The sequence below is a fragment of the Pelophylax lessonae genome (genome assembly GCF_965119305.1).
Source record: "Pelophylax lessonae genome assembly, chromosome: 2".
Classification (NCBI taxonomy): domain Eukaryota; kingdom Metazoa; phylum Chordata; class Amphibia; order Anura; family Ranidae; genus Pelophylax; species Pelophylax lessonae.
Genome location: NC_138769.1, coordinates 744937733 through 744952942, shown reverse-complemented (window position 1 = coordinate 744952942; position 15210 = coordinate 744937733). Strand labels below are relative to the sequence as shown.

At 37.9% G+C, this 15210-nt stretch overlaps 2 protein-coding genes across 2 annotated transcripts in view; both read left to right on the top strand.

Moving 5' to 3' along the window:
• Positions 1-15210, top strand: part of LOC309545764 (uncharacterized protein) — a gene marked incomplete at its 5' end in the record, with an annotated part of 733676 nt that overhangs the window by 270420 nt on the left and 448046 nt on the right. The window lies entirely within an intron of this gene.
• LOC309547860 (uncharacterized protein) overlaps positions 1-15210 on the top strand; it is a gene marked incomplete at both ends in the record, with an annotated part of 82705 nt that overhangs the window by 49698 nt on the left and 17797 nt on the right. The window contains one exon of the mRNA XM_082247862.1: positions 5655-6062. Coding sequence (XP_082103988.1) covers positions 5655-6062 — 408 coding nt within the window. The remainder of the gene's footprint in view (positions 1-5654; positions 6063-15210) is intronic.

Genomic DNA, 15210 nt, shown 5'->3' with positions numbered 1-15210 from the left:
AGAAGGGATGTGTTGGAACTGGAGAAAGTCCAGAGAAGGACAACAAAGATAATTAGGGAAATGGAGGACATCAGCTATGAGGAAAGACTACAAGCATTGAACTTATTTTCTCTGGAGAAGAGACGCTTGAGAGGGGATATGATAACAATGTACAAATATCGTACTGGTGACCCGAGCATAGGGAACTAACTTTTCAGAGAAAGGGAATACAGTAAAACACGTGGCCACTCAAACTAAAACTAGAAAAAAAACGGTTTAACCTTAAACTACGTAAGGGAATTTTTACTGTCAGAGCGGTAAGGATGTGGAATTCTCTTCCACAAGCAGTGATATCAGCAGGGAGCATCGATAGTTTCAAAAAACTAGTAGGGCAAAGATTGGGGAATAGATCTGCCACAAAAAATCGTTGAAAAAATGTCTAGCTGTCTCCATCCCTAATAGTATAGAACAAAAAGGAAGGAAATATGGGACTTTGCATGAGTACAGCTGGACATATATTATTTAAATAAGTATATAATATATATACCCTATAAGATCCCAAGTATTGGGAACCCGTCGGCAATTGGATATTAAATAAATACTTGATTATATAGGGCATGACAAATGTAAGTCTCAATAAAGACATCCATATAATGGGTACGTAAACGGATACATGTAATAATAACATATCTAAAATTAGTATTCATAAATAACAGATTTATTGTGACAACAAATTTTTTCCATGGGTACTCAGTCTTAAAACATATAAAATTTGATATACAAAATTTCATATAACCCAGAAAATGGGGACCCGTAGGACGTTGACACATTTAATCATTCAATTTAACATTTATAATCTAGAATATGACATATACAAATACACATATCAAATCTTGTACACAGAGTATAAAATTGGGAATAAATACATTGATATTAAATCTATGAAAAATAATACATAGAGAGCAAATTCAATATCAGATTGGATTCTTCATGGGTATAAAATCTTGGAATAACGGAAGCTTGAATCAATATTTATAATTGAAATGCTTGTAGGCTCGACGCGTTTCGTGGATCTATGTCCACTCATCAGGAGCATAAAAAATATATATTGATTGTGTATCTGAAAAGATGAATATATATTATACCAAAATGTTAATATAAGAAGAAAGGGGGGAGGGAAAATAGAATAATTGTATATAAAAAATATGGAGTGAACACTACCTTAAGTGGTGTTATACTTCCAAAACAGTCCACTTCCAGAGAGGAGGTTTAGGGCCGAGCCGGGAGAATTGGAATAGAATTGGAAAGAGCAGCAGGGAGATGTGAGCCCAAGGTGAAAATAGGAGGACATTGAGTTGACATATAATTTTTCTCATCAGGGATTGACATAAAAGGTACTCCAACGTCAATGAGATCTGAAATCATATATATCACATACTGTATACTGTATTAAACTACATATAGTTATAATCTTTCTTATCATAAAAGAGACTGATGTTCATAGAGAAAAGAATATTTGCCAGATATAGAAAAAACTCTGTGTAAAACAATAACTTATTTTCCGCGCTGTGATGTATATTTTGGTGAAAAAATAAAATATAAACAATGTATAAAACCTGAAGCTGCTGCTCACTAGGTAAAATACCAGAAAAAACTAAAAGCATAAATAGACAGCGCTAACAGGTGACAAAATGTAAATGAATTATAAATATATATAAATGTGCTACAATAATTAATTGGTGCCCTAAAACATTGATGCTCTAAAAAATTGATTGGTACAACCAAAAAGTGTATTTATAAACAATATAATAAATACTAAAGTGCTAAGATTAAGTGTCCATAATATAACCATTAAGGTGCAAAGTGATTTGTTAAGGTGCAGTCCAATAAATGCTTCTTCAACAGAAAACTAAAGTGCCAAACAGGTGCTCGAATCCATAAAAGTGCCCAAGTGCTCTTCAGGAAAAAGGCCCCCAATGGGGATGCACTCACCAGATTTTGGGTAAAAATGAGCCTTGAACATGTATAATGTTCCTTGATCGGATCACAGGATCAATGCAGCTACCCTAGCATATGAGATATCCCTCAAACGGATGGATGGATGACATGCACCTCATAGACTGGCTCCTTAATAATTCGTCTCCTCTCCAGCAGGTCACAGTCCACTTGTGGAGCCTTCCAGAGTCCAGACAGCATGAAGGTCACAGCTAGCAAAACAGCTAGCTGTTTTGCTAGCTGTGACCTTCATGCTGTCTGGACTCTGGAAGGCTCCACAAGTGGACTGTGACCTGCTGGAGAGGAGACGAATTATTAAGGAGCCAGTCTATGAGGTGCATGTCATCCATCCATCCGTTTGAGGGATATCTCATATGCTAGGGTAGCTGCATTGATCCTGTGATCCGATCAAGGAACATTATACATGTTCAAGGCTCATTTTTACCCAAAATCTGGTGAGTGCATCCCCATTGGGGGCCTTTTTCCTGAAGAGCACTTGGGCACTTTTATGGATTCGAGCACCTGTTTGGCACTTTAGTTTTCTGTTGAAGAAGCATTTATTGGACTGCACCTTAACAAATCACTTTGCACCTTAATGGTTATATTATGGACACTTAATCTTAGCACTTTAGTATTTATTATATTGTTTATAAATACACTTTTTGGTTGTACCAATCAATTTTTTAGAGCATCAATGTTTTAGGGCACCAATTAATTATTGTAGCACATTTATATATATTTATAATTCATTTACATTTTGTCACCTGTTAGCGCTGTCTATTTATGCTTTTAATAGAAAAAACTCTGTTCAAAAATAAGAACAAAGGAGTGAACCAACAAGAGAAATCTCTGTTATGAGATAAGAGAAAAAAAGGTGGAACAACAAGATAGATATCAGGGATATACATATATCGGGGAAACTAGTCAGTCAGAGAGGGTGCCAAAAACAATGGTAAGACTAGATAATTGTCTTAACCAAGGGGAACACCAGCAATGGAAAATAATAATTGAGGAGATATGATATGCTGCCAGTATAAAAAATAAAAATAAAGAAAAAGATATAAGTGAGAGAAGAGGTCAATTAGAAGACCACAATAAGGCACATGTCATAAAAATAATTCATGCCGTGAATAACATAATTGTGTAGACAATTAGTGAGCCAGGTTAACCCACATCTGATATAATCGCCAGGATGCGGTGTGAAGGAAAAATGAAGTGAAGCCCAAAGTAAGTGAAAAAATACAGTTATATACAAAAGTGTACTGAAAATAAAAATGAATGGTCCCAGAACGCTGCTTGTGCATGACTTACCACATCTCTAGGACACTTATGTGCTTTACTATAGTTTCTATATTCACTATGGGTTTCAATCTCTATTCTCCTGGATTTCGGTTATTCTCTGCATATGTTATCTATGGTATTCTGGCTCATTATTTATCAATATATATATAATTTTTCCCACGGTTCTGGGACCATTCATTTTTATTTTCAGTACACTTTTGTATATAACTGTATTTTTTCACTTACTTTGGGCTTCACTTCATTTTTCCTTCACACCGCATCCTGGCGATTATATCAGATGTGGGTTAACCTGGCTCACTAATTGTCTACACAATTATTTTATTCACGGCATGAATTATTTTTATGACATGTGCCTTATTGTGGTCTTCTAATTGACCTCTTCTCTCACTTATATCTTTTTCTTTATTTTTTATACTGGCAGCATATCATATCTCCTCACTTATTATTTTCCCTTGCTGGTATTCCCCTTGGTTAAGACAATTATCTAGTCTTACCATTGTTTCTGGCACCCTCTCTGACTGACTAGTTTCCCGATATATGTATATCCCTGATATCTATCTTGTTGTTCCACCTTTTTTTCTCTTATCTCATAACAGAGATTTCTCTTGTTGGTTCACTCCTTTGTTCTTATTTTTGAACAGAGTTTTTTCTATATCTGGCAAATATTCTTTTCTCTATGAACATCAGTCTCTTTTATGATAAGAAAGATTATAACTATATGTAGTTTAATACAGTATACAGTATGTGATATATATAATTTCAGATCTCATTGACTTTGGAGTACCTTTTATGTCAATCCCTGATGAGAAAAATTATATGTCAACTCAATGTCCTCCTATTTTCACCTTGGGCTCACACCTCCCTGCTGCTCTTTCCCATTCTATTGGATACTGTCCATGCCTCAGCCCCGGGTCAGGCTTCTCCCGGCTCGGCCCTAAACCTCCTCTCTGGAAGTGGACTGTTTTGGAAGTATAACACCACTTAAGGTAGTGTTCACTCCATATTTTTTTATATACAATTATTCTATTTTCCCTCCCCCCTTTCTTCTTATATTAACATTTTGGTATAATATATATTCATCCTTTCAGATACACAATCAATATATATTTTTTATGCTCCTGATGAGTGGACATAGAGCCACGAAACGCGTCGAGCCTACAAGCATTTCAATCATAAATATTGATTCAAGCTTCCGTTATTCCAAGATTTTATACCCATGAAGAATCCAATCTGATATTAAATTTGCTCTCTATGTATTATTTTTCATAGATTTAATATCAATGTATTTATTCCTAATTTTATACTCTGTGTACAAGATTTGATATGTGTATTTGTATATGTCATATTCTAGATTATAAATGTTAAATTGAATGATTAAATGTGTCAACGTCCTACGGGTCCCCATTTTCTGGGTTATATGAAATTTTGTATATGAAATTTTATATGTTTTAAGACTGAGTACCCATGGAAAAAATTTGTTGTCACAATAAATCTGTTATTTATGAATACTAATTTTAGATATGTTATTATTACATGTATCCGTTTACATAACCATTATATGGATGTCTTTATTGAGACTTACATTTGTCATGCCCTATATAATCAAGTATTTATTTAATATCCAATTGCCGACGGGTTCCCAATACTTGGGATCTTATAGGCTATATATATTATATACTTATTTAAATAATATATGTCCAGTTGTACTCATGCAAAGTGCCATATTTCCTTCCTTTTTGTTCTAGTTTCAAAAAACTATTAGATGGTCACCTTAAGAACAACAACATACACGGGTATACAATGTTCGGTTAGCAGCAAACACACACACAGGTTTAAATGGATGGACTGATGTATTTTTTCAACCTCATTAACAATGTCACAATGGGGCTCCTGTTTGACCATCATATTACAATAGGCCCAGCAGGAAGCAGTTAATAATAAATGTTAAAAAGGAAGCAACTTTTTTAACCCTTTTTATAGAATTATGACTTCTGTTTTTTTCCTGCACAGGTGAATTGATGAACCATTTTTTTTGGTCATGCTTGTCTTGTTACAACAATACAACAAAGTTACATGAGAAGCAAGCCATATGGATGTTATGAGTGACTGAAAGTCTTTATTGCAGTTCACTGGAAGATTCACACAGGACACAAGACCTATCCGTGTTCTAAATGTCATGAATGTTTTGAATGCTCTTCAACATTGATCCAACCTCAGAGGACAACAAATGAGAAGTAATTTTAGTGCTCTGGAAGTGACAATGTCTGTACTGTAAAGTCCAATCCATGTATATATGAGAAGTCATTTCAGAAGATATTTCTTGTTTGGAATGTGATAAAGGTTTTACAATGGAGGCAAAAGGTATAACACACCAGAAGGTTCACACTGGAGAGAAGCCATATCCATGTTCTGAATGTGATAAAACTTTTACATTGAAGTCAAATCTTGTCAGACACCAGATGATTCACACTGGAGAGAAATCATATCAATGTTCTGAATGTGACAAAGCTTTTATACAGAAGTCAAATCTTATCACACACCAGATGATTCACACTGGAGAGAAGTCATATCAGTGTTCTGAATGTGGCAAAGCTTTTATACAGAAGTCAGAGCTTATCAGTCACCAGAGGATTCACACTGGAGAGAAGCCATATCAGTGTTCTGAATGTGGCAAAGCTTTTACACAGAAGTCAGTTCTTATCAAACACCAGAGGATTCACACTGGAGATAAGCCATATCAGTGTTCTGAATGTAGCAAAGCTTTTACAGCGAAGCTGAACCTTATCGTACACCAGAGGGTTCACACTGGAGAGAAGCCATATCAGTGTTCTGAATGTGGCAAAGCTTTTACAGTGATGTCAAACCTTATCAGACACCAGAGGGTTCACACTGGAAGGAAACAATTTTAATGCTTTGAATGTGACAAAGATTATACAGTAAATGCTGTGCTAATGTATCACCAGATGATTCATAAGCTTCAGCTGCAGAGAGGAAACTCTGGAAGAAGGAGGAATAATAAAGGATTTGCGGGTGTCCCATTTGTTTCACAGCCCCAATGCCATCCCACAAGCTAGGGAAGACGTGAAAAGATAAAATGTGACTTTAGAAAAAAAAAAAAAAAACTAAAATCTGTGAACGAACTGGAATGTAATGATTGAATGCACTAACTGTAGTGCTTATGTCCATCACACACATACCTAGAAGGCCTGTAAATATTATACCTTTATTTTATTTTTTTCAGATAAGTATCAGTGACTGAACTGTTTTCCTTACAATTCTCATCTTTTTATTTTTTTATGAAGCTTTGACTGAACATGTAATGCATTTTCATCATTCACTAACTGAGCCGTGTTCCCAAGTGTTTTCTTCCTTGCCTGAGCGAATACATGACCAACACTGCCTCAGTACCAGAGACTAGGATGGGATCCAATGGCATCTTGAACAGACAAGGACTCACTGCTCAAGGTGGTGTAATTGCCTGATGACTCACACAGGTGCATGCCCCGGCTCGCCTCCGTGAAAACTTGATAAAATAAAAGGAATTGGCAGCACTCCAGGTTGAGTCAAAATCCAGATTTATTGACTGGACATCCAAATTATGACAATCGTGACAAGGTAGACGCGTTTCACACACTGACTGTGTGCTTAATCATTACAAAGAAAAATGGATATAACATCTCAATATATACACACACAAAAATCCAATCATCAATTAAAAAACAGGTGATACAAATAAGGGGTAAACCATTTTCCTAATTACCGAGGACACGAATAGACCCATAAAACATCTATGTGAAACCAGTGAAAAATCAAATGTGAATGCTGTGACACAATTGTGTATGAAAAAATATATAAATGCAAAAAATCTGATAAAATCTAAATATGTATAAACTATATGTGAAAATAAATGTATTGTGATTAAAGATATGGATAAAATTACCATTGTTTAATAATAAGTGTCAATTATAAAATGAGAATAAAAGCGCAAAAAAAATGCACAAAAAATATACAAAAATACAAGGAATAGTGAATATATATATTGATATCTGTACAACCTGATTATGTGAATATAAAACTATGAAATAGTTTGTTATTAAATTTTCAATTTTAAAAAATGTTTTTGTCAAATATATAAATCTATTCGTGCATATTAGTTGTATGGGTCAGAAGAAAATCGATCATATAACATACACAGACCAAACGATATATGTACAATAAAAACAATTTTGAACAATATGGTTTTTAGAACAAAATAAACACATATGATCCTGTGTATATATGCATCAACCGGTCACCCATAAAAACAATTACAATCATATCGGGGTGACCGGAGAGAGATATATAGTTTGAGGAGATCAAGGCTACATACATCAGATAATAACACTAGATACTGAACAAGATAGGGGATCCTTATATGTAAGATCTAATTGTAGAGAATCGATAATTGGAAGGATATATGGAGGGATAAGGGATCCATACATGGTAAGATCTAATTGTAAAGAATCCATAATTGGAAGGATATATGGAGGGATAAGGGATCCACACATGGTAAGATCTAATTGTAAAGAATCCATAATTGGAAGGATATATGGAGGGATATAGGCCTGGGAGATGAACAACTACACAGAGTATATTTAATATTATGCAGGATGATGGCCAAACATTTAAGCTGATTATATAAATAGAATATAAAGTATATGTAATATAATATAAACTCTGCAGTGTTGGCCATATCATGCTATAAACTCTTAGGGACGGACATCGAGATCTAGTCAGAGTTCAAGTACAGTCAGTGTGTGAAACGCGTCTACCTTGTCACGATTGTCATAATTTGGATGTCCAGTCAATAAATCTGGATTTTGACTCAACCTGGAGTGCTGCCAATTCCTTTTCTTTTATCATCCAATGGCATATTGCCAAGCCTCAGTGGGAGAGTCCATTCCAGGTTCTTCTGACTGTTGATACACCATATGCCAGGCTTTGGGGCTCCAGCTATGCTCACCTTATCCAAACTTCCTCTCCCATGATCAATGCCTCCTTTCCATGTTTCATCTCCTCTCATGGATGACAGCTTTGCAGGCAGGTCTTTGGTTGGGACACCAGCCAGGGAGAAGTCTCTGTTCAGTAAGAAAGTAACTTTCTAAGCTGCTGTAGGCCTTCAACACTGACTTTCTGCTGTTTATGGGATGCATTTAACAGTACCATTTAATTTCAGCTGGCTACTTTGTGTTACATTTGGTTCTACTGAAAGTCTCAGGGATTCCATCTGGTGAAGAAAGAATGTCCTTGATATCTTCTTCCTCTGTCCAGCTATTATTCATCTCCATAGACTATTCACACAGCACAACGGCAAGAGCTCTGAGCTTACCAAGTGTGAAGTGTGTGGTCACATTCTTACCACTTTTGAGGACTGACATTCCTCCAGTTGGGGTTCAACTTTAACCTTTTTTACTGCCTGACCCCTTTTTTGCATTTTTTGCACACGTTTAAAAATCATTTTAGCCTTGACAGTTATGTAAAACCCCCAAACATTATATATTTTCTGAAAGCAGATTCCCTAGAGAATAAAATAGTGGTAGTTCAAATTTATGTCACCCGATATTACCTTAAAGGTATAGGAAACACAAAATTTAAGTTAAAAAAAAACAACTAAAGTGAACATTAGGGTGAACATATGCAATAAATTACCCACATTTTGGTAAAATATAAAAGAGGTTGCGCTGAGTAAATGGATACCAAATTTGCCAAACCTTAAATTTGTGTGTGCCTGTGAAATGGCAACAAACTTCAGTCCCCTATATTTTCTATAGGCAATGCTTAAAAAGCCCCCCCCCCCCCCTATATGTATCAGTTTAGTGTTATGGAGGAGGTCTGGTGCTAGAATTATTGCTTTCACTCCCGTGTGCATGGAAACATGTGTATCGCAATCAACATTTTCACTCGTAGGCGCCCCCGACGCATGCGCTTACGTTTCTATGAGCCTATATATATGGAGGTGGAGGGCCTCAAAATTTCTTCTTCTGGGGATTGTATGTGCTTAGGTGTAACCAATTTTTTTGCAAAAAAATAAAAATATTTGTAATTTTTGTTTTACTTCCCTTTCATCACATAGGGGACAATGTGATGCATTTTAGGTGACAGTTTTTTTAACCACTTCTGGACCGGAATATTTTACCCCCTAATGACCAGGCCATATTTTGCGATTCGACGCAGCGTTACATTTAACAGACAATTGCGCAGTCAGCCATTGCTGTACTGAAATAAAATTTATGTCCTTTTTTTCCCCACAAACAGATCTTTCTTTTGGTGGTATTTGATCACCTGTGTGATTTTTATTTTTTGCGCTATAGACAAAAAAAGAGCGACAATTCTGAAAAACAGAAAACAAATTTTTCACTTTCTGCTATATAACATTCTCAAAAGAAATTTAAATTTCAAAATTTTTAACATTTTAGGCCAATTTGTTTTCTGCTACATATTTTTAGTAAAAAAAAAAAATCACAATAAGCGGATTTTGATTGGTTTGCGCAAAAGTCATTGCGTTTACTAACTACGGGAAAGATTTAAGCCATTTTTATTGTTTTTTTTTTTTTTTTTACTAGTAATGGCGGCGATTTTTAGCTGGACTGTGACATTGCGGCGGACAGATCGGACCCCAAACTGCCATTTTTGACACGTTTGGGGGGGACCAGTGACATTACTACAGTAATCACTGCTAAAAATATGCACTGTCACTGTAATAATGACACTGGCAGGGAAGGAGTTAACATTGTGGGTGATCAAGGGGTTAAATGTGAGCCTAGGGGTGTGATTCTAACTGTGGGGGGGGGCGTGGTTTGTGAAATAATCATAGAGACCTGTGTTCCTATATAGAAGGATTACAGGGGCTCTGTGATCATTCCAGGGAGAAGAATGGTCAGCTGTGTTTACATCATCCGACCGTCCTTCTCTTTCAGCAGGGATCGGAGCCGCCTGCCCCGTGCATTGGCTACCCCGCTGCTGAGTGGGGCAGGAATGTGCCGGCAGCAGCGTGTGTGCTCGCCCCCCCCCTAGCTGCAGGTGCGCGACCGATGTAGGTCTACGTCGGTTTGTGCAGGAGAGCCACACTGCCGCAGTGAAAAGGTGGCGGGTGGTCGGCAACAGGTTAATGAGACCTGCAGGGTCTAAAAGATCGGTCATTAGCAAACAAATATTTTTTTTTTCAGAGTCTCCCCTTTTACTTTCAATAGTTTTTATTGGATTTTCAGGAATCAAAAAATACAAAAACAAAAAGGCAGCAAAAATATTGCAAATGTACAGTCTGGTACAACAGGTACAGTATATCACTAAACACAGGTGAAAAACAACAAATTCCGTCCCAGCGAATCCCACCAAACGACAAAGTGGGAGCACAAGGGAGGACTGGTTCTAGAAGCAATAACTTGCTGCAAACAAGGCATGTTCAGTCCAAGTGGATGGGAAGGGGGTGTGAGTCTCCCCTTTTAATATTTGTATTATTTGTTGATCCTCCCAGTTGATCTATTTTATTCTACTTCCTATTGAAGGTTAAGCAATTTGGCAAAAAGTGGCAGTTGGAGGAGTTGCTTACTGTCAGTTTTAATTCATTTGGAGGTTTAACCCTTAGAAAAAAACCCCTGTTGCTGTAACTGCTTTAGAAGCGTTAGCTGAAGTTGGGCTTTTTTTGTTGTCTTACTTATACATAGTTAGTCAGGTTGAAAAAAGACACAAGTCCAGCTGGCTCAACCATTTAAAAAAAAAAACAGTAAAGAAAACCCAACCATACAATCCCATATACACAATCCTATACACACAGATGATCCAGAGGAAGGCGAAAAACCCCAGCAAAGCATGATTCAATTTACTACAGCAGGGGAAAAAATTCCTTCCTGATTCCCAGAGAGGCAATCGGATATTCCCTGGATCAACTTTACCTATAAATCCTAGTAGCCATTTATATTATGTACACCCAGGAAAGAATCCAGGACTTTTCTAAAGCAATCTAGTGAGCTGGCCAGAACCACCTCTGGAGGGAGTCTATTCCACATTTTCACAGCTCTTACGGTGAAGAAACCTTTCCGTATTTGGAGACGAAATCTATTTTTCTCTAGATGTAAAGAGCGCCCTCTTGTCCTCTGTGTTCACCTTAAAGTGAACAACTCAACGCCAAGTTCGCTATATGGACCCCTTATGTATTTATACATGGTGATCATATCCCCCCTTATGTATTTATACATGGTGATCATATCCCCCCTTAATCTCCTCTTCTCAAGAGAGAATCAATTCAGTTCCTCTAATCTCTCCTCAATGCCTCTTATCAGTTTGGTTGTCCTTCTCTGCACTTTCTCCAGTTCCCCGATATCCTTTTTAAGAACTGGAGCCCAAAACTGAACTGCATATTCCAGATGAGGTCTTACTAATGATTTGTACAGGGGAAAAATTCTCTCTCTCTCTCTCTGGAGTCCATGCCTCTGTTATACAAGAAAGGACTTTGCTTGCTTTGGAAACTGCAGCTTGGCATTGCATGCTATTATTTAGCTTAGGATCTATCAGAACACATAGATCTTTCTCCACTATGGATTTCCCCAGATCCTTCTCTGCTATGGATTCCCCCAGATCCTTCTCAGCTATGGATTCCCCCAGATCCTTCTCAGCTATGGATTCCCCCAGATCCTTCTCTGCTATGGATTCCCCCAGATCCTTCTCCGCTATGGATTCCCCCAGATCCTTCCCTGCTATGGATTCCCCCAGATCCTTCTCCGCTATGGATTCCCCCAGATCCTTCTCCGCTATGGATTCCCCCAGATCCTTCTCCGCTATGGATTCCCCCAGATCCTTCCCTGCTATGGATTCCCCCAGATCCTTCCCTGCTATGGATTCCCCCAGATCCTTCTCAGCTATGGATTCCCCCAGATCCTTCTCCGCTATGGATTCCCCCAGATCCTTCTCCACTATGGATTCCCCCAGATCCTTCTCCACTATGGATTCCCTAAGTGCATAACTTTACATTTATCAACATTAAACCTCATTTACCCCATAGTTGACCAATGAAACAGTGCATTGAGGTCAGCTTGTAAGTTGGAGACATCCTGTAAGGAAGTTATTCCACTGCAAAGCTTGGTGTCATCTGCAAAGACTGAAATGGTACTTTTAATCCCAGACCCGATATCATTTATAAAGATATTAAAAAGTAAGGGTCCCAACACTGAACCTTGGGGTACACCACTGATAAGCTTAGACCATTCAGAGTAAGAATCATTGACCACTACTCTCTGAATTCTCTCTTTTAGCCAATTTTCTATTCATTAGCAAACCGATCTTTGCAAGCCTGTAGACTTTACTTTACACATTAGCTTATAATCTATCTAAGACTTCTCTGTACAGGGTGACAACGCAGCTGTGTAATGTTACTGCAGAATGATGGGGGTTGTCACCCTGTTACAGAAGGTGGGAAAATAACAGATCTACAGACAGGATAACAGGTGATAAAACGATGTTGCAGAGGGAACTCTGGGAATGATAATGACAGATTGCATTACACATTGAGTTAGCAGACTTCCTGCTGTTGGTCTTATGTATGAATTGTGTTCTGATATTTACTGTCCTGCTGTAAAAGGTGTAAATGATTGCCCACATCTTTCCTGTAGTAGCCGGGACTACAAACTCTTCTTAGGAATATTAGGATGGGTACCTACCCAAGGGGGTCACCTTTTTGGATCTGGGAGAAACATTTTATGTGGTTTCTTAAATTCCATTATTGAAACCACCAAGGAGAGTCTCACTTCACTAACAATAGGAGAGCCAATCACAAGCCAGTAACATTTCATGGTTTCTCAATGTAATTGCAGAATGTTTAATCCCCATTGGTCCAATGGATTCCTAGTGTCTCCAGATAAAATATACTTCTTGTGTGGAAGGAACACCCTAAAATGTCTTCCCTTCAATTCCACCCATAGCTGTACTTTAGGTGATGTTGCCCCCCCCCCCCCAATATCTGTAAGGGAAAGCCTCAATTTCTCCCAATACTCCCCTGGCCTTCCAGTGAGAAGAAACATTTTCTCTGGAGTGGAAATGTTTTATGCAGTGATCCCTTCATAGACGGGATGGGGAATCTAAGTAATCTAAGATAATTAGGATGAACCCGTGTACTGGAGTCATGGATCAGATAACCAATGAGACCATTGATGTTATAGCAGAGCTGACAGCAGAAGTGTCTCCATCACCTAAGGTGGTGTCACAGAACTGCATGGCTGCTGACTATCTCTGGGAAGCCCAAGGTGGAGTCTACAATCTGGTGTCACATAGAGAGTGTTGTACATTTATTTTATATCATGAGGATCTCAGAAGGAGATATCTACACAAGGTAAAGGAGTTCCAACAGGCACCTGGATGGGAGGAAGTGGGATCCATTGTCTTGGATGGGTTTAGTTGGAACTTGGTTGAGTAATATGGTGGGTTTCCTTCCTAAGCCATTAGTTGTTACTATAGTTGTGATAATAATTTTCTACATTGTTGTGGTTCTTTCTTTTATTGCCAGAGTTGATTGTACATTTTTTATGCACATGGTTAAATTCACATTTTTAGGCCAGATGATTATTTAAAACTCACAAACATTTTTTTTTTCTCAAAGCAGAGACTCTGGAGAATAAAATGTTGGTAGTTAAAAAATGTTATGTCGGAGGATATTGGCACATTTTTTTTTATCAAATGCACATTTTTGGTAAAAAGAAGCACTGCAGATAATTTTAGTGCACACAAACACAATTTATTACCCAATTTCTTTGGTGAAATATAAAATATGAGGTTTGTGTCTTGTATATAGATACCAAACATGTCAAGCTTTAAAAATTGGATGGACTTGTGAAATGGTGACAAACTTCAGTACCAAAAATGTCCCATAGGTGACGCTCTAAAATCCTTTACAGGTCATCAGTATAAATAGTTATCCATGAATGATGTCCCTAGAGTTACTCCTCTCACTCTGGTGTGAGCAGCGATATGTAAGATGTGTCGTGTGATTGTTGTTTTCCTACATGTGATAGCATATTGCTGGTCACAGGTCCTCTTTAAAGAGACGTTAGACCCCTAATGTCACCTCTGTACCCCAAAAAAGATGGTCAAGCACAGATTTGAGTGAAAGGGTTACACTGATGTACATCTGCCAGATCTGTATCTGAGGAGACCATAAAAGCAGCATTAGAAAGAAATGTGAGCATGGCTTCAGTCAGGCGATGGTCCTGGTGGTCATGGTCTTGTTCTCCTTCAGGTCCTCTAACCTTGTAGATGGTGACATGGACTTGTTGTGTGGGAATGAGCAGGAGGGGCTCGGGGTTATCTTCTACCCAATGAGCTTGTTATGGATAAAAGATGAAAGTGTCTTCTGGGAATTTACAGGGATTTGGATGTTTAGAGGGTTACATAAGTGGGCGGGGCTGGTATTAATGAGGGGCGTGTCATATGGTAATCAGTTTCTTAGCATAGATGATATAAATGGTATAAATATATCCTTGAAATGTAAACAATCTATCTCTTTTCTTCTGTTGGTAAAGTGTCACATATATATGATTAATAAAGTTGGATGATATTTCACCTCACAATACTGTGGTCTGGGTTCTTCTACAACACATCTACCCAAAAATGTAATCTTCCAGTTATAGGAGTCTGGTGGAATGGGTGACAAGCTGATTGTATCTCTTCCGTCCCTTATACCTGGGGGGTCCAGCCCCTGTGTGTGAAATGCTGGCGGTATAATACACCTGGTAGGCACAGGTACAGCGTCCACCCCCGCTGCCTGCAGCCTGTCAAAGTCTACACTACAGCTGGATTGGGCTAAATGCTGCACCACGTTTACCTCGTGTTTAGGGCACTCTGCGTTCAGGGAGAAATGCCGTCATCCTGATCAGACAAAGCATAAAGCAGATGTAGGCAGGTGCAGTC